At 47.2% G+C, this 16,280-nt stretch overlaps 1 protein-coding gene across 1 annotated transcript in view; it reads left to right on the forward strand.

Annotated features, from left to right (window-relative positions):
- MTR (5-methyltetrahydrofolate-homocysteine methyltransferase) overlaps window positions 1-16,037 on the forward strand; it is a 462,707-nt gene extending 446,670 nt beyond the window's left edge. Inside the window, exons 29-30 of the mRNA XM_018563293.1 lie at window positions 8,583-8,779; window positions 15,498-16,037. Of these exons, the coding sequence (XP_018418795.1) occupies window positions 8,583-8,779; window positions 15,498-16,037 (737 nt within the window). The remainder of the gene's footprint in view (window positions 1-8,582; window positions 8,780-15,497) is intronic.
- The last annotated feature ends 243 nt before the right edge of the window (window positions 16,038-16,280 follow it).

The raw sequence follows: 16,280 nt of genomic DNA on the forward strand, positions 1-16,280 counted from the left end.
GCCGGGGGGGGGCCCCCCCCCCGGCCTTTCCCCCCCCCAACCCCCCCCCCCCACCCCCCAGTGACACCGCAGACTGGCTGTTATTAGGCTTCAAGTTTCAGTTTCCCTCGCCTTCAGGCAGACCGGTGGACATTCCCCTGGGGAGATGGAAACAGCATTCTGGGCTGAGGCACGTGAGTCGAGAAGGGGAGGGGAAAGGAAGGGGGGGGCTTGCAGCACACCGAGGAGGCAAGAGATCGGGAAAGAAGGTAATGTCCTGTGCTGACAGTGAACTGCTCATGTCTCAGGGTCTGATTGTGCTGACAGTGAACTGCTCATGTCTCAGGGTCTGATGAGGAAGCTGTTCACTGAGAACGGCTGTGGCTTCCTCATCAGACATTGAGACATGTAAATGCTCGGACAGTTCCACAATTTAGAAGCTTTCCAGAGTGTCCTGCACAGAAACAATGACCGTGCGATCATTGACCCCTTCACCCTCTGAAAAATGCCGCCCAAGGCAAACGCCTAGTATGCCTCCTGATAGATACGCCCCTTCTCCATGTGCCATTAATGTTAATATGTGCTACTTTTGGCTTTTACTATTAATCTGACTTCATATGGTTTTTGGTCATCATGCTCCGGTTCCTGAGTTTGTTAGTGGAAGCTGCGATCTGAAATCCCAGTTGCTGACTCTGACAGCAGCGTCCCGCTGCACTATGGTTACCGGGGACACGACTGGTGTTGTGTCGAATTCTGTTTCCCCATAAATCTCAGTTCCCCCTGCCACTTGGCTATTTCTGTCACCGTGCCTCTTCCCATCATCTGAATGGGGATCTACAAAGCCCCGCCTCTTTTAGCTCTGGTGATAGAGATAGATAGATCAGATAGAGAAGAAAGTCTCTCTACCATTGAGTGTATAGCCACTGGTGTATTTGCATAGCCCTGCCCCCCTCTCTACTAGCTCCAGTGTTCTGTCAGATAGAAACGAATGTCTCCTCTCCACACTCTGTATAACAAATCACCTGAAACATGTTACATTCCTCCATATGTTGTGTTGCGATCTGCTATTTCCTCTACTACTCTCCTGATGATAAAGTAGGCTGCAAAATAAACATTATTTTGATATAGTTTAGTGTTGGTGTTAGTCATGTAAAATCTGCACTGCTCATCCCAATCCGCACTGATCATCGGATTCGGACGAACCTGCAAATCAACGAAAATCAGTTGATTTGGCGGTTTGTCGGAATCCGAAATAACAAATTTAATATATGCCCGAATATACTGAATTGATATTCAGGCATACATCAATTCGTTTTCAGAACACACCGCCATATTGGAGGCGGAGCGTATGGCGTCACATAACAGTGACGTCACACGCTTGCACGGCCATTTTGGAGTAGATCCCAATCCGCGCTGATCATCACAATCCGCGCTGATCATCGCAATCCACGCTGATCATCCCAATCCGCGCTGAGCATCCCAATCCGCGCTGAGCATCCCAATCCGCGCTGATCATCCCAATCCACACTGCTGATTCTAATCCACACTGCTGATTCTAATCCACACTGCTGATTCTATTCCACACTGCTCATCTTAATCCGCACTGCTCATCCCAATCCATACTGCTTATTCTAATCCACACTGCTCATCTGAGGAACTGATGGTGATCTATTTGGGGCAGTACCCGAACACGTGGACGATTTGACATCCACCGTCACGGCCATGTTCCAGGAACTACTCCCGGGCTACCCACTAGAACGCCTCAAACTGGATCGTGTGCATCCTGCCCTGCGCCCAAAGAGGGTTAATGGACCCCGCGCGACATCATACTCAAACCCACGAAGGAAGCTATCGCACAGGCCGCATGGAAACAACGCACCCTGCGCTTCCAGGACTTTGAGTACCAGATATACGCAGACCTGACGCCGTAAACCCTCCTGAAACGAAAAGCTTTGAGGCCCTTCTTCATCACTCTGCAACGTCATGCCATCAACTATAAATGAGGGTTTCAGTTGAAGGCCACCTTCACCCACGAAGAAGCAGGGCCCCTCCTGGAACAACTGCAACTGTCGCTCCCGACGATCTCTGAAGAAGCCCCCCCGTAAACATCAACCTCCTCTCCCCCGAAGGACCGACGCCTAGCCCCCTGTGGGAACGCAGACTCCGCAACACCCGAGACGCGCCTGGAAAACTGCGCTCACAATCCCGGCCTCGCCTGGACGAAGGTGACTGACCCCCCTGACAGGAGGCCCGTGAACGAGCCACCCATGGCTACATTGCCCTACTTAACCGACTGGTCAGACAGGCGGTCCCCCTCCTGATTTTGGGACCCTCCCGACCGTGACTCGGATTGAACTCATTTGGAACCCGTTTCCTGTGGTCCGTAAGTTATGCTGATCCCCACCCATGGTTCTGGGGTAATCCCTTTAGCGGACTGCCTTGGTGTTATACAAGGTCATAGTTTACTTTTGCGGTAATTCCACAAGGGTTTTTCATGTTACTGCTCTGACTGCTGAAGTTCAGGCCCCACCTCACCTCATTACATTGAGGACCCGGCCCCAACCCGCCATAGATTGCCCACCTGCTAAGATGCCCACTAGTGTGGCGGGTGGGCGCGGACAACCACAGGGCCCACGGTCCGGAGCCTGATACCAGTCTGCCGTTTTGCATATTGCCCATGTTATCATGCCGTACTTGTTTGCACTGTCATTGTTGGCACTGTTATTGTTTTTCTGATTGTTGTTTTTTGCAATGTTGTTTTCCTCACTGACATATATGCTCTACATGCCATCCCGTGGGCCCCACGCCGATCCTCACTACCCATCTGTGGCAGCCCTAGCCTGGGAGGCTTGACACCGGTGTTTGCCACCGGGAGCGGGGACCAGGTTTGCCCATAAAACTACTGTGTTGCTACCCTAAACTGTGTGCTTTAACAAACTTGCATGTCCTGGAATTATTTTGTATCATACAGTGACGGTTCTCCTAGTCCTGTACCCTAAACTTGATAAAGTCGGGTCCACACACACCCAATGCCCCCCCACGGTCCACTCCTGCTCTGTCTCCCCTCTTCCGCACTCTCTTACAAGACTGTAACCTCATAGATGCCTGGAGGGACCGCCACCCAACCACTAGAGATTATACGTTTTACTCACACCCCCACGCCAGCTCCTCCGGCATAGACCATATCTTCATACAACCAAGTTTTCTCCCATCCGTCCTTGATGGCCGCATTCTCTGCCTCCTGGTCGGATCACTCCCCTGTATCTCTCACCTGTAAATCCCTATTCCCTGCCTCCCATCAATTTAACTGGAGACTGAACAATTCCCTCCTCTCTTTTGCTGACTTGGCTCAACATATCCAATTGTGCCTTTCCCGCTTTTTTGCGGAAAATGCACTATCCGTCACTTCCCCGATTTCTCTCTGGGAAGCCCGCAAAGTGACTCTACGAGGCGAGCTCATCAGTCTGGCCTCCCGACAAAAGAGGGAACGGAACAAAAGGGTGTCCGATCTCTCCTCGACATTGGGGAGGTTTGAGTCTGACTGGAACATGGCCCCCTCAATTCCCCTGCGGAAAAAGATTGACTCGGTTCGATTGGAACAGAATCTTCTCTTAAACGACTCAGCGGAAAAACAGCTCCACTGGACTCAACCGCTTTATCCGCTCTACTATATCTAAATTATACGGAAAGCCCTCAACCTTTCAAGCCCACCAGGCCGAAGCGCTATTTGCTGGGGTAGACTTGCCCTCGCTCACGGAGAGCATGAGCACCCTTATGGCCCAAGACATTTCCCTCGAGGAGGTCCTTATGGCCATCAAGTCCCTCAAAACCTCTAAGACACCCGGCCCGGATGGGTTTTTGGCTCTACACTACAAAAAGTATTCAGACACTTTAGCCCCCCACTTAACAGCCATGTTTAATTCTCTAAAGACCAATAACACCCTCCACCCTTCCTCCCTACTGGCCCACATAGTTATGATCCCGAAACCAGAGAAAGACGCCCTTGACCCGCACAACTACAGGCCCATTTCATTACTGAACATCGATGTCAAATTGCCAGCTAAGATACTGGACACCCGCATGAACACAATCCTGCCGGACTTAATACACCGAGACCAAGTGGGGTTTGTTCCCTACAGACAGGCCTCAGACAATACCCGAAAAATCATCCACCTCATACACCACATGCACTGTATTAACACTCCCGGTATGCTTTTATTAGACCTTTAAAAAGCATTTGATATCATATCCTGGGACTATCTTTTCTACGTCCTCCGTAAATGGGGATTCCCGAACGACTCCCTTCTTTGGATCAAAGCCTTATACAGCGCCCCAACAGCTTCAATCCGCTATATTAGCTACCTATCACTCGATTTTCCCATCTTGGGCGGTACACACCAGGGATGCCCCCTCTCGCCCCTCCTTTTCGTCCTGGCCATTGAACCTTTAGCCCACCTAATCAGAATTAACCCCAAAGGACAAACCGACTGTAAACTCCATATGTTCGCTGAAGACATATTGCTTACCCTAACCCAACCCATAGTCTCCCTTCCCAATCTGCTCTCAATTTTACAATCCTTTGCCCAGGTCTCTAATCTAACTGTCAACGCTGATAAATCCTGCGCACTCAACATCTCCCTGACACCACAACAAGTTACTTCCCTTAGTCACAACTTCCACTTTAAATGGCACGCTTCCCACTTAAAATATCTGGAAGTAAACATTTCCCACACCTATGATACTTTGTACGCTGCTAACTACTCTCCACTCTTTAAAACTCTTAAGGACCTCCTGTCCTCCTGGACACGACATAACCTCTCCTGGATGGGCAAAGTCAACGCAGTCAAAATGACCATCCTTCAAAAATTGCTGTATCTTTTCCGCACTTTGCCCATTCCTATCCCCCGCAAGGCATTTGAGCTTTTTCAGACCCAGGTTGTGTCCTTTGTTTGGAGTACAAGGCGCCCCAAAGTATCCAGGTTCACTCTGCATACCCACAAACGTGATGGAGGCCTAGGCCTCCCCAACTTTCAGAAATATCTAGTGGCACACATCGCCTCAATAGTCAGCTTTTTCCAGTCCCCCTATAATCCGCTTTGGGTAGACCTGGAGGCAACACAATGTAGCCCATATTCATTGCGCACCCTGCCCTGGTTGCCCCCCAATCAACGGCCTCCCTCTATGAGCCCCATTTTGACCCACACCTTCTACCTATGGGACTCCACTAGATACTCCAGTAACTTACGGTCCCCACACCTCCCGTTACTCACTATACTAGGAAACCCTCTGGTCCCCCCGGGACTAGACTCCCCCCTGGCATTCACATGGTGGTCTTCCAAAGGACTGACCTCTATGATCTGCTAGATGGCGGGTCGGTCTGTCGATGGGAATATTTTAGGGACAGGAAGGGAGCACCGCCCATTGAACATTTCAGATACCTTCAAATTCGACATTGGGCCACATCAGCGCTCGCACAATCTTCCCCTCGGGCAGGCCTAACAGTATTTGAACATACTTGTAAACGCGACCCACTCAGTCCCAAATTGGTCTCGCTGATCTACTCCGAGCTCAACTCTTTGACCTCCCCTAACAGACACTCCTACGTAGGGAAATGGGAGAGAGACCTCGGAAAACATCACAACCACTGGAGAAATGGCAGCAAATTTGGTCCTCCATGGCCACCTGCTCAATCAATATCTCCTCAGCGGAAACGGCCTTCAAGTCCCTCACAGGCACAGATTGGCCCATCTCCACCCCTCACACTCATCATCTTGCTGTAGGGGATGCTCATCAGTAGGTGATATCCTCCATACGTGGTGGACCTGCCACATGCTTACCAGATTTTGGTCAAGAGTCTTCCATATGCTAGAAAGATTGTTCTCAGTACAGCTCCGCAAGGACCCTTGGCTGGCCTTACTGCACCTTAAATCTCCGCTCCTCACAAAAAGCCAACACCGCCTAGCCACGCACAAGTCCTGCTGGCGGCTAAACAAACTGTGGCTTCGGCGTGGAGAAAGTAATTTGTACCCTTTGGGGAAGTTATGCGGCGCATGGATTTTTTCTGCTTAAACGACCAACTAGCATCCTCGCAGACACCAACAAATCTTTCACTAAGGTCTGGCAACCATGGATAGACCATGCTCATCCCTCCTTGGCCTCAGCAAGTCTCTCAGCCCTTTAGGTTCCCGAGACAAAAATGCTCACTCCAGACGAACCCAGTGCCCCCCTCCTCCTTCCTTCCTTCTTTCTCCAACGCCCCTCCCTTTCTCACCTCTGGGACTACAACTGTACGGATTCCTCAGCCCGCTTGACATAACTTTATCCCGAGGAACCTGGTGACCATACGCCCACAAGTTTACGTCATCAGACAATGTGTACCGTCTCCATGTTTCTCTGATATATGTATGTATCTCAATGCTGATTACTGTGTCTTGTACCCTATATGCTGCTTAAAAACTTAATAAAAACTTTGAAACGAAAAAGCAGCAGTATGGATTAGGATGAGCAGCGCAGATTGGGATGAGCAGTGTGGATTAGACTCAGCAGAATGGATTGGGATGAGCAGTGTGGATTGGAAACAGCAGTGTGAATTGGGATGATCAGTATGGATTAGGATGATTAGTGTGGATTGGGATTTTCAGTGCGTATTGGGATGAGCGGCGGGGGGGATTTTGTTGCTTCTCATTGCTCCCAAATGGCTGAGGGGACCATGGTAAGTGGATGTATTCCAATTACTGGCAGACTCTCCGTGGGCACTTCTCCTTACCGAATAGGATGTTTTTTAGATATCTACAATTACGGCATGCAGTTAGCTCTCAATTTTAGCAACCTGTTGCCCCTAATCGCATTTATAAATTTTTGATCCAGGAATGTCTGGGGAAGATCCTTTCTTCCATTTATCACCGATTTGTCTGGTGTTTCGACTTCTGGAGTGTCCCACCTTTTTTTTTTTGCAAATTGTTTATACAAAGTTTTACAATAAATATTTTATCAAAGAAAAAACGATAACGGAGTTAAAACACTGAAAGAAGACCAAATAGTGCATAGGAAAACGAAAACAGGGCAGCAGTAAATACAATCACCATAATGGGGACTGAAAGTATCATATGGACAAACATACAATAACAAGACAACCATATCGGGGATGTGTGGAATAGCATGAAGGATAACTTTATCAGAAACCCCCAAGTACATCCCCCTTGACATGTGATGTTAACGCAAGTCCCCATGGATCAAACCATTTCTTCTGGCACATCTAGCAGTGTGTGAAAAGAAAGCAAAGCTACTATAAAAGGGCTGGAGGAATAGAATGTAAATAGGAGGAGAAAGAGGGGGGGTGGGATTGAGAAAATAAAGGAGGGAGGAGTAGGGAAAAAATGGAAAGGAACAGAAGCAGGGACTGAAAGGGAACAAGGAACAGCGACCCACCTCCCGCCAAAAGATAGTATGCATAAAAACACCAAACACTAGGGATGCACAGATACCAAGTACTGTACAGATACTTTTCCAGCTATTAGACTAGGGAAAAACTTAGGAGGCAGCTATCTTTTTTAAGGAGCATTGGCTATGGGGCTCATGGGATTTGTGCATCCCGCAAAAAACAATACCCCAAATTTCTCATAGGCGATGCTTTATAAGCTTTTACTGCTCATCAGTTTATCTGGGGCGCCCGACACATGCTTGCATTGTATGTGCGTGCACATGGGGGGCGGGGGACTTCCCAAAAAAAGTTTTGCACTTTTTTTTTTTCCTATGTTACTTTGAATTTTTTGAATTTAGGGGGTTTGTTTTTTTTTCCAGTCAACTTTATTGCTATCACATAGGGGGCTAACAAGCCCCCTATGTAATAGCAAATAATATGTGACAGGTCCTCTTTATGGAGACCCCTAATGTCACCTGGGGCCCCCAAAGAAGCTGAGGTAGCAGAGATCTGCTTCACCAGCTTCTTCTCCTGAGCCAGAGAGTGTGCACAGTGACACCGGAAGTGATGTAATACACATCACTTCCACGTCCAGTGATCAGAGGAGAGATCAACGGCTAGAAGCTTGCTGATCTTCCACCGATCGTCAGGGAAGACCCGCTGTGCTGGTCCTGGGATCGTACAGGGGACAGCGGAGATCGGGAAGCTGGCAGCGGAGGTGGGGGGCACACATTCTGATTCATCGTACAAGCTCTCCAGCATCTGTATTGCTTGTATCTAAACAGCAATCACTGGCTGCTTAGAATGATACAAAGAATACGGCTGCAGCAGCAGCCGTGTTTTTGGTATAACCGCTTCAGGACATTACGTATTTTGACGGTGGGCTGTCCTGAAACACTTTGCATCATTACCAGTACTGTGCTAGCAACACAACAGTGATGCAAACACAGCAACACTATGAGAGGAATTTATCAAAACTGGAGCAGACAGAATCTGGAACAGTTGCCCAGGGCAACTTTGCCTGCTGCAGTATTGATAAATCCCCCTCTGTGTCTATATTAATCCCATGTGAAGCTTACAGTAAGCTTCAGTAAACTAAACAACCCTTTTTGTTTAATCTTATGCAAAAATGCATATACGCACATTGTTATGTTATCACTGACTTTTGTTCCTTTATGTGTAGGAGAAGAAGCTAGAAGAGTCTATGATGATGCTCAAAATTTGCTACAATTTATAATCAGTCGAAAGAAATTTGAAGCCCGTTGTGTTGTAGGCATCTGGCCAGCACAGAGCATTCGGGATGACATTTTGTTATATACTGGAGAAGATGTGCTGCACTCTTCAGAGCCCATTGCCATTTTCCATGGACTAAGGCAACAGGTGACCGGTGCCATTTTTTTTTTCATAGATCGTGTGTTAAAATGTAAATATACTGCTTTTTTGGTCAGTTTTGTTTGATTTTAAAATGTAAAGATGATTGGCAGCCAACCTTTTTAGTTGTTTTCTACAGAGCTGGGAAGGGATAGAGCACAATTCCTTCCATTGACATCAATAATGGGCAGGACTTGAAAGATTTTAGGGCGTCTTACCAGTCAGTCAAAAATGTCACCAGTCAGCATGACCGGATTATAGTCTTGCAATTTATGTTAAAAAATTTTCGGGACAGATAAAGCTTTCTTTTGGTGGTATATAATCACCACTGGGGTTTTTATTTTTTACTATATAATGAAAAAAGTACCGTAAATTTTCGGGGGAAATTTTTTTCCCCTATGTTATGTTAAAAACATTTATTCTTACCCATATTTTTGGTAAAATATAAAAGACAGGGTCACGTCGGGTAAATAGACACCAAACATGTAAAACTTGAAAATTGCGTGCGCCCGCAAAATTGCAAAAAATACCATACCCAAGTTCTCGATCGTCTCCCTGCAGTGATCGTTGACTGGCAGTCACCGCTGCCCGCAGAGATTCCCCCCTCCCCTCTCCGATCCTCCAGCGCTGAGTGGAGGAATAAACGGGGGAGAGGGTGGGCACAGTGGCTCTGCCTCTAGATAGGTAGAGCCAGCTGTCACTCACGCAGCTGGGTGGATCTAGACAGTAATGTCAGGATCCGTCCTGGCTGCAGTGCTCACAGTATATTAGCGGGCTATTGCCCACGATATACTGAGCTTTGGTCCCGAGACTGGCAATGGCAGTGACAGTGGCGGAACAATGTGAGAATATTCCTCCCGCTAATACCATCAATGAGACACTATTCTCCCCACTGACAACAACCATGGGCACTATTCCTCCCACTGACCCCAACAATGGAGCACCATTTCACCCCTTGATACCAACGATGGGGCACTATACCACCTGCTGATACCAAAAAAGGAGCATGATAGAGCCTCTGTTATGGTTTTTTTTTGCGTCCCTATTAGGGAGAGTTTACCAATTTCATGAAAAGGACACAGACTAACATAAAAGCACATTTTTAGGGAGGAATGTTTAAAACTTTTGACAATGTCTTTATTGATGTCTGTACTTTCCTGTTGATTCATGTAGATTGATCTTATCCAAAATCTTGGATATTTTTTAGGGCTGCGGAAATTAACGATTAATTCCTCGATTAATCTTTAATTTTTTTGATCGATTAAAATTCTTTTGATCGGTACTCACCTCTCTGCCGGCTTCCGGGTCTGTCCATGACGTCAGCGGACTCCTCCCCCCTTCCCCAAGTGGCTCAGTCAGCTAACGAAGGGAAGGGGGAGAAGTCAGGTGACATCAATGTCCGTGACGTCACCGGACTCCTCCCCCCTTCCCTTCATTAGCCGACGGAACCACTTGGGCTGGGGATTGTTCTAAGGAAATTCCTACAAGTCCTGTGGAAGACAGACAACTGCAGAGCGTGCCAGGGAATCCCTCTTCCTTCTTCAAGCCGTAGTACTTCCTCCAAGCTTCCATAGAGACCTGAGGATGGGGGAATACAATGCAAGAGCCTATGTGTTGAACCCACGATCATTGCAACGCTCTGCAGGCTTCGCTGCAAAAACGAAGTATCTTCACATTACTCATGAGATGAATGTTGCTGCATTCACTACTTTTTTTTAAGGTGGACTTTGAATGGATTTTGCATCCCCATAGACATGTATGGGAATGCAAAACAATCAAATGCCTATTGACCTCCTAGGGTGTCAGATGGGGTCCCTTGAGGGAGGGAAGTCAGGCGGTCGCAGAACTCGATAAGTGTCGACAGATTACCGGCCCAAGTGGCTCCATCGGCTAACGAAGGGAAGGAGGAGGAGTCCGGTGACGTCAATGTTCGTGACATCACCAGACTCCTCCCCCTTCCACAAGTGGCTCCATCGGCTAACGAAGGGAAGGGGGAGGAGTCCGGTTACGCCGATGTCCGTGACGTCACCTGACTCCTCCCCCCTTCCCTTTGTTAGCCGACGGAGCCACTTGGGCCGGTGATCTGTCGACACTTATCGAGTTCTGTGACCGCCTGACTTCCGGTTTCGTTACAACTTAGAGGTTTGCCCAAGAAACTTGTTCTGCACGAGCGCCAGCCAAGGCATTGGACTATACACATACAGCACAGTAATTAAGTAATAAAATGAACTAAGATCACACTAATCCAGCACGTTATTATTCTGAGTTGCCCCACTCAAGCGGCGGCCATATTGAGTGGGGCACGTGAGATTAATAACGTGCTGGATTAGTGTGATCCCAGTTCATTTTATTACTTCATTGCTGTGCTGTATGTGTATAGGCCAATGTAGTTGGATCTGTATGTGCGTTTATAATTAATCCAAATTAATCGATTAAAAAAATTTGATTAATCGAACACAAAAATGTTAATCCCTAATATATTTTTTTTTTTTTTTAGTTCTTTAAAACTTTTTACATTTCATACTGGGTGCTTCTGTTCTGCAGAAAATATTGGACTCACGGAACAAAGAGAATTCATACATACTGGGATGAGTCATCCTTTTGTGTATTTACATTTTAATTTGAGCTGATGACTTTTTACAACAATATGAAAATAGGAGAAAATAGTTTAAAACGTCCTAAAGCTTTATCTGCTAGATAAAAAATATTAATGAGAAATATTCCATATATACTTAAAATTGTATGCAGTTTAAAAAAAATTTTTTTATTCCTTATCATATTAAAAAAATAAAGTATTTCCTCACTCCATTACTTTGATGCCTGCTATCCTCAGGCTTAGGTGGCAAATGATACCCAGAAACGTTGAGGCGTGTTGATAGGCTTCCATAGATCCACAAATTGTATACCCTGTTTCCCCGAAAATAAGACCTACCCTGAAAATAAGACCTAGTACTATTTTTGGGAATTGCTAAAATATAAGACCTACCCCGAAAATAAGACCTGGTTGTGACCATTCCCAGGGCCGGTGGTGGCATTAGGGGGAACTTGAAGAGCCGCGAGAGAGGAGGGAGAGAATCAGCGGTGCCATGAGGCCAGCGTTAGAGGAAATGAGGCAGCATCAGAGGGAGCAGAGCCGCATAAGCCTCCTCTATAGAGCCGGCTCCTGTCACAGCCGGAGTGATACCAAATGCACTCCGCCTGTGAGGAATCGATAGTGAAAGCGTGCTTTGCTCATTCTGGCCAGCCATTGGTTAGCAAATTGCTCTTGGAAAGGTACGACACCCCTGATTGCTCTGATCACCATATTTTTGTGCATGAATACATGTAGACTTTTCTACATGAATAAGTGGATTGTTGTACATTTAAAAAAAAAAATAAGACCTACCCCGAAATTAAGACCTAGTGTGTTTTTTGGAGCCCAAAAAAATATAAGACGGTGTCTTATTTTAGGGGAAACATGGTGTTTGTAAGATCCGAGATCCATCTGGACACTATCTGCTGGTGGTAGGCCTCTTACACGTCACTGAGGTTATTATAGTATCATATTATGCAACAACACTTCTTCAATCACCTATTCCATCACCTATTCCAAGTGGTGGCCCACTATACCCTCAAATCCACATTTATACAAATCCAGTACAAATTACTTCTACGCTGTTAGAGAGAACCTCACAACCTTTTTATTAGAATTGACCATATCTTTGTCCACGTATCCACACTAGCTTTGCTTGATGATTCACATATGATTTCTGTTCAGTTACTCCCAGATGATCTGCCAGAGACTGAACTCCATGACTCCCTGCTTTCAGATGCCATCATTGACAATAAGATACAACTAGGGATGCACTGATACTGTGAATTTTCACTCATACTCTTAAAATGCTTCAATACTAAGAGCCGATACCGACACTTTCAATTTCTAAATGGTAAACAGGCACCACGGTTAACAGGAAAGCTGCCGAGGTCCCCAGCAAGGTCCTGGCAGCCCACCATAGAACCTGCACAGCCACCTTAGAGTCTGTACAGTCCAGCAAGGTCCTGGCAGCCTTCCTGTGGATTGCGGTGCCTGTTTACAGTGCTGGCCACAAATCTCTTCCTTCCATGACGCCCGCACCCACCGAGACCAACCAGGACCGCTGGTGGGATCACACAGCCCACCATAGACTCTGCACAGCCACCGTAAAGCCAGCACAGCCCACCATAGACTCAGCATAGCCCACCTGAGAGTCCACACAGTCCACCTGAGAGACAAATTGTATACCCTGTTTCCCCGAAAATAAGACCTACCCTGAAAATAAGACCTAGTACTATTTTTGGGAATTGCTAAAATATAAGACCTACCCCGAAAATAAGACCTGGTTGTGACCATTCCCAGGGCCGGTGGTGGCATTAGGGGGAACTTGAAGAGCCGCGAGAGAGGAGGGAGAGAATCAGCGGTGCCATGAGGCCAGCGTTAGAGGAAATGAGGCAGCATCAGAGGGAGCAGAGCCGCATAAGCCTCCTCTATAGAGCCGGCTCCTGTCACAGCCGGAGTGATACCAAATGCACTCCGCCTGTGAGGAATCGATAGTGAAAGCGTGCTTTGCTCATTCTGGCCAGCCATTGGTTAGCAAATTGCTCTTGGAAAGGTACGACACCCCTGATTGCTCTGATCACCATATTTTTGTGCATGAATACATGTAGACTTTTCTACATGAATAAGTGGATTGTTGTACATTTAAAAAAAAAAATAAGACCTACCCCGAAATTAAGACCTAGTGTGTTTTTTGGAGCCCAAAAAAATATAAGACGGTGTCTTATTTTAGGGGAAACATGGTGTTTGTAAGATCCGAGATCCATCTGGACACTATCTGCTGGTGGTAGGCCTCTTACACGTCACTGAGGTTATTATAGTATCATATTATGCAACAACACTTCTTCAATCACCTATTCCATCACCTATTCCAAGTGGTGGCCCACTATACCCTCAAATCCACATTTATACAAATCCAGTACAAATTACTTCTACGCTGTTAGAGAGAACCTCACAACCTTTTTATTAGAATTGACCATATCTTTGTCCACGTATCCACACTAGCTTTGCTTGATGATTCACATATGATTTCTGTTCAGTTACTCCCAGATGATCTGCCAGAGACTGAACTCCATGACTCCCTGCTTTCAGATGCCATCATTGACAATAAGATACAACTAGGGATGCACTGATACTGTGAATTTTCACTCATACTCTTAAAATGCTTCAATACTAAGAGCCGATACCGACACTTTCAATTTCTAAATGGTAAACAGGCACCACGGTTAACAGGAAAGCTGCCGAGGTCCCCAGCAAGGTCCTGGCAGCCCACCATAGAACCTGCACAGCCACCTTAGAGTCTGTACAGTCCAGCAAGGTCCTGGCAGCCTTCCTGTGGATTGCGGTGCCTGTTTACAGTGCTGGCCACAAATCTCTTCCTTCCATGACGCCCGCACCCACCGAGACCAACCAGGACCGCTGGTGGGATCACACAGCCCACCATAGACTCTGCACAGCCACCGTAAAGCCAGCACAGCCCACCATAGACTCAGCATAGCCCACCTGAGAGTCCACACAGTCCACCTGAGAGTCCGCACAACCCACCATAGAAACCGCACAGCCCACCTGAGAGTCTGCACAGCCCACCTGAGAGTCTGCACAGCCACCATAGACCCAGTATAGCCCATCTGAGAGCCTGCACAGCTCACCATATAACCTTCACAGCCACCAGAGAGCTAGCACAGCCCACCATAGAACCCGCACTGCCCACCGTAGAACCTGCACTGCCCCCTGAGACCCCACACAGCACATCTGAGACCCGACACAGCCACCTAAGACCCTCTGCCGGAGACATCAGGCCGGCAGCACAGAGTATGTAACATGATATTATTCTGTAAATTATCTACAGAGACTTCTGCGCTCGATTAATCTAAGAAAACTGGGCGTCTCTCCTTACTGCTGCTTACTTAAATTGGCTGCATGAGCCTGCATTAGTATCATTCAAACAAGTGAAGCTGCGCTATCGCCCAACAAGTAAAAATTTGCAAAAAAACAAATATTATAGTGAACGAAACTATTGTGAGAGAAAAGAAAAAAAAATATGTATATATAATATTTTTCAAATATTTTCCAAATGAAATCTTCTAGTCAACTGTTTGTGTAAATCACAAGGTGATAATCTAAAAAAACTCCAAATGACTAATAAAGTAGCAAACGTCCTGTGTCAGTGTGTAAAACACATAATTGAAACAAAGTGTCCATAAATTAATTTAACACAGGCAGCTCTCAAAAAAAAGTGTTTTCTTAGTCTTTCTTTGTGCGTCACTCTGCCCACTCTTGTAATTTCTTGTGTATTTTTTGCTGAACTGCTCATCAAAAACACCAGTGCTCTGATAAATAAGCCTCTCACCTCCATGTTCAGACCCTTGGGTCTCAAAGTGCTTCTTATAGGGTAAAACTCCTTCCTCACACAATTTGAAGCTGTGATCTTCCTTCCTTCAGATGAGACCAATCCTGATCTTAATGTTTTTCTCCTCTACCGACAGCCCAACTTCATCTCAAAAAGATCTCTCAAAGACAGAAGTGGAAATCATAGCGCACACCGTATGCATAAAAAGATTTTATTTTAGAAAATACACTCACGGGGCGTGGCTTGGCAATGGCCGTGTGAGGCAGCAGACACCTGTAGCTCCGGACACAGTTTCTTCATTACAGGCACCTGGAGCCACTTCATCGACTACCTGCAGCATGTCAAAGAAGGGCAAGCACAAGGGGCGCAAGTCGACCCCTAAATCGGCCTTCCACCGCCTGTTTGATGGGGCCACTTCCTCGGAGGAGAAGAGGCCTCAGTCTCACCGCTCTGCAGTGCAGAGAGAGCCGCCGGATACCACACAGCGTCGGGCGGATTTGGCTCCTCCCACTCCGCTACGGGAGACTCGCCAGTCTAAAAAACCGGAGGGGTTGGAGCTCCGGCACCTGGAGAACCCCCACTGGACCCAGCAGCGGGACCTGCAGGCATCCCTAACGTCAGCACGGGACACGGAGGAGAGGAGGCCGTCACCGCGCCGCTCTCCGTTGTTGACCGGGCCGCAGGACGCCACCTCGCAAGGGACTGACTTGGCTCCTCCCACCCCGACTCCTGGAGCAGGCCAAGACGGGGAACCAGAGGACATGGGCCCGCAGCAGACGGAGGGGGACGACTGGGCCCTACAGCAACACCCACAGCTGTCTCCCTCCAGAGAAAAGAAGAAATAATGACCCACGCTTGGAAGAAAGGTATGCTGGATTTTGATGGTGCCCAAATTCGCCTGTATTCAGATGTCTCCAGACATACGTTATTGATGAGACGCATTCTCCGTCCTCTCCTGGAGAAGATCCGCGACTGTGGTGCAACCTATAAATGGGGATACCCGTTTCACCTTATTGTCCAAAAGATGGACTCATCCTTTCGCCTGTACTCCCCTGAGGACCTCCCGGCGCTCTTCTCCTTTCTGTAAA

Source organism: Nanorana parkeri, unplaced genomic scaffold (assembly GCF_000935625.1).
Source record: "Nanorana parkeri isolate BGI_ZX_2015 unplaced genomic scaffold, ASM93562v1 scaffold650, whole genome shotgun sequence".
NCBI lineage: Eukaryota > Metazoa > Chordata > Amphibia > Anura > Dicroglossidae > Nanorana > Nanorana parkeri.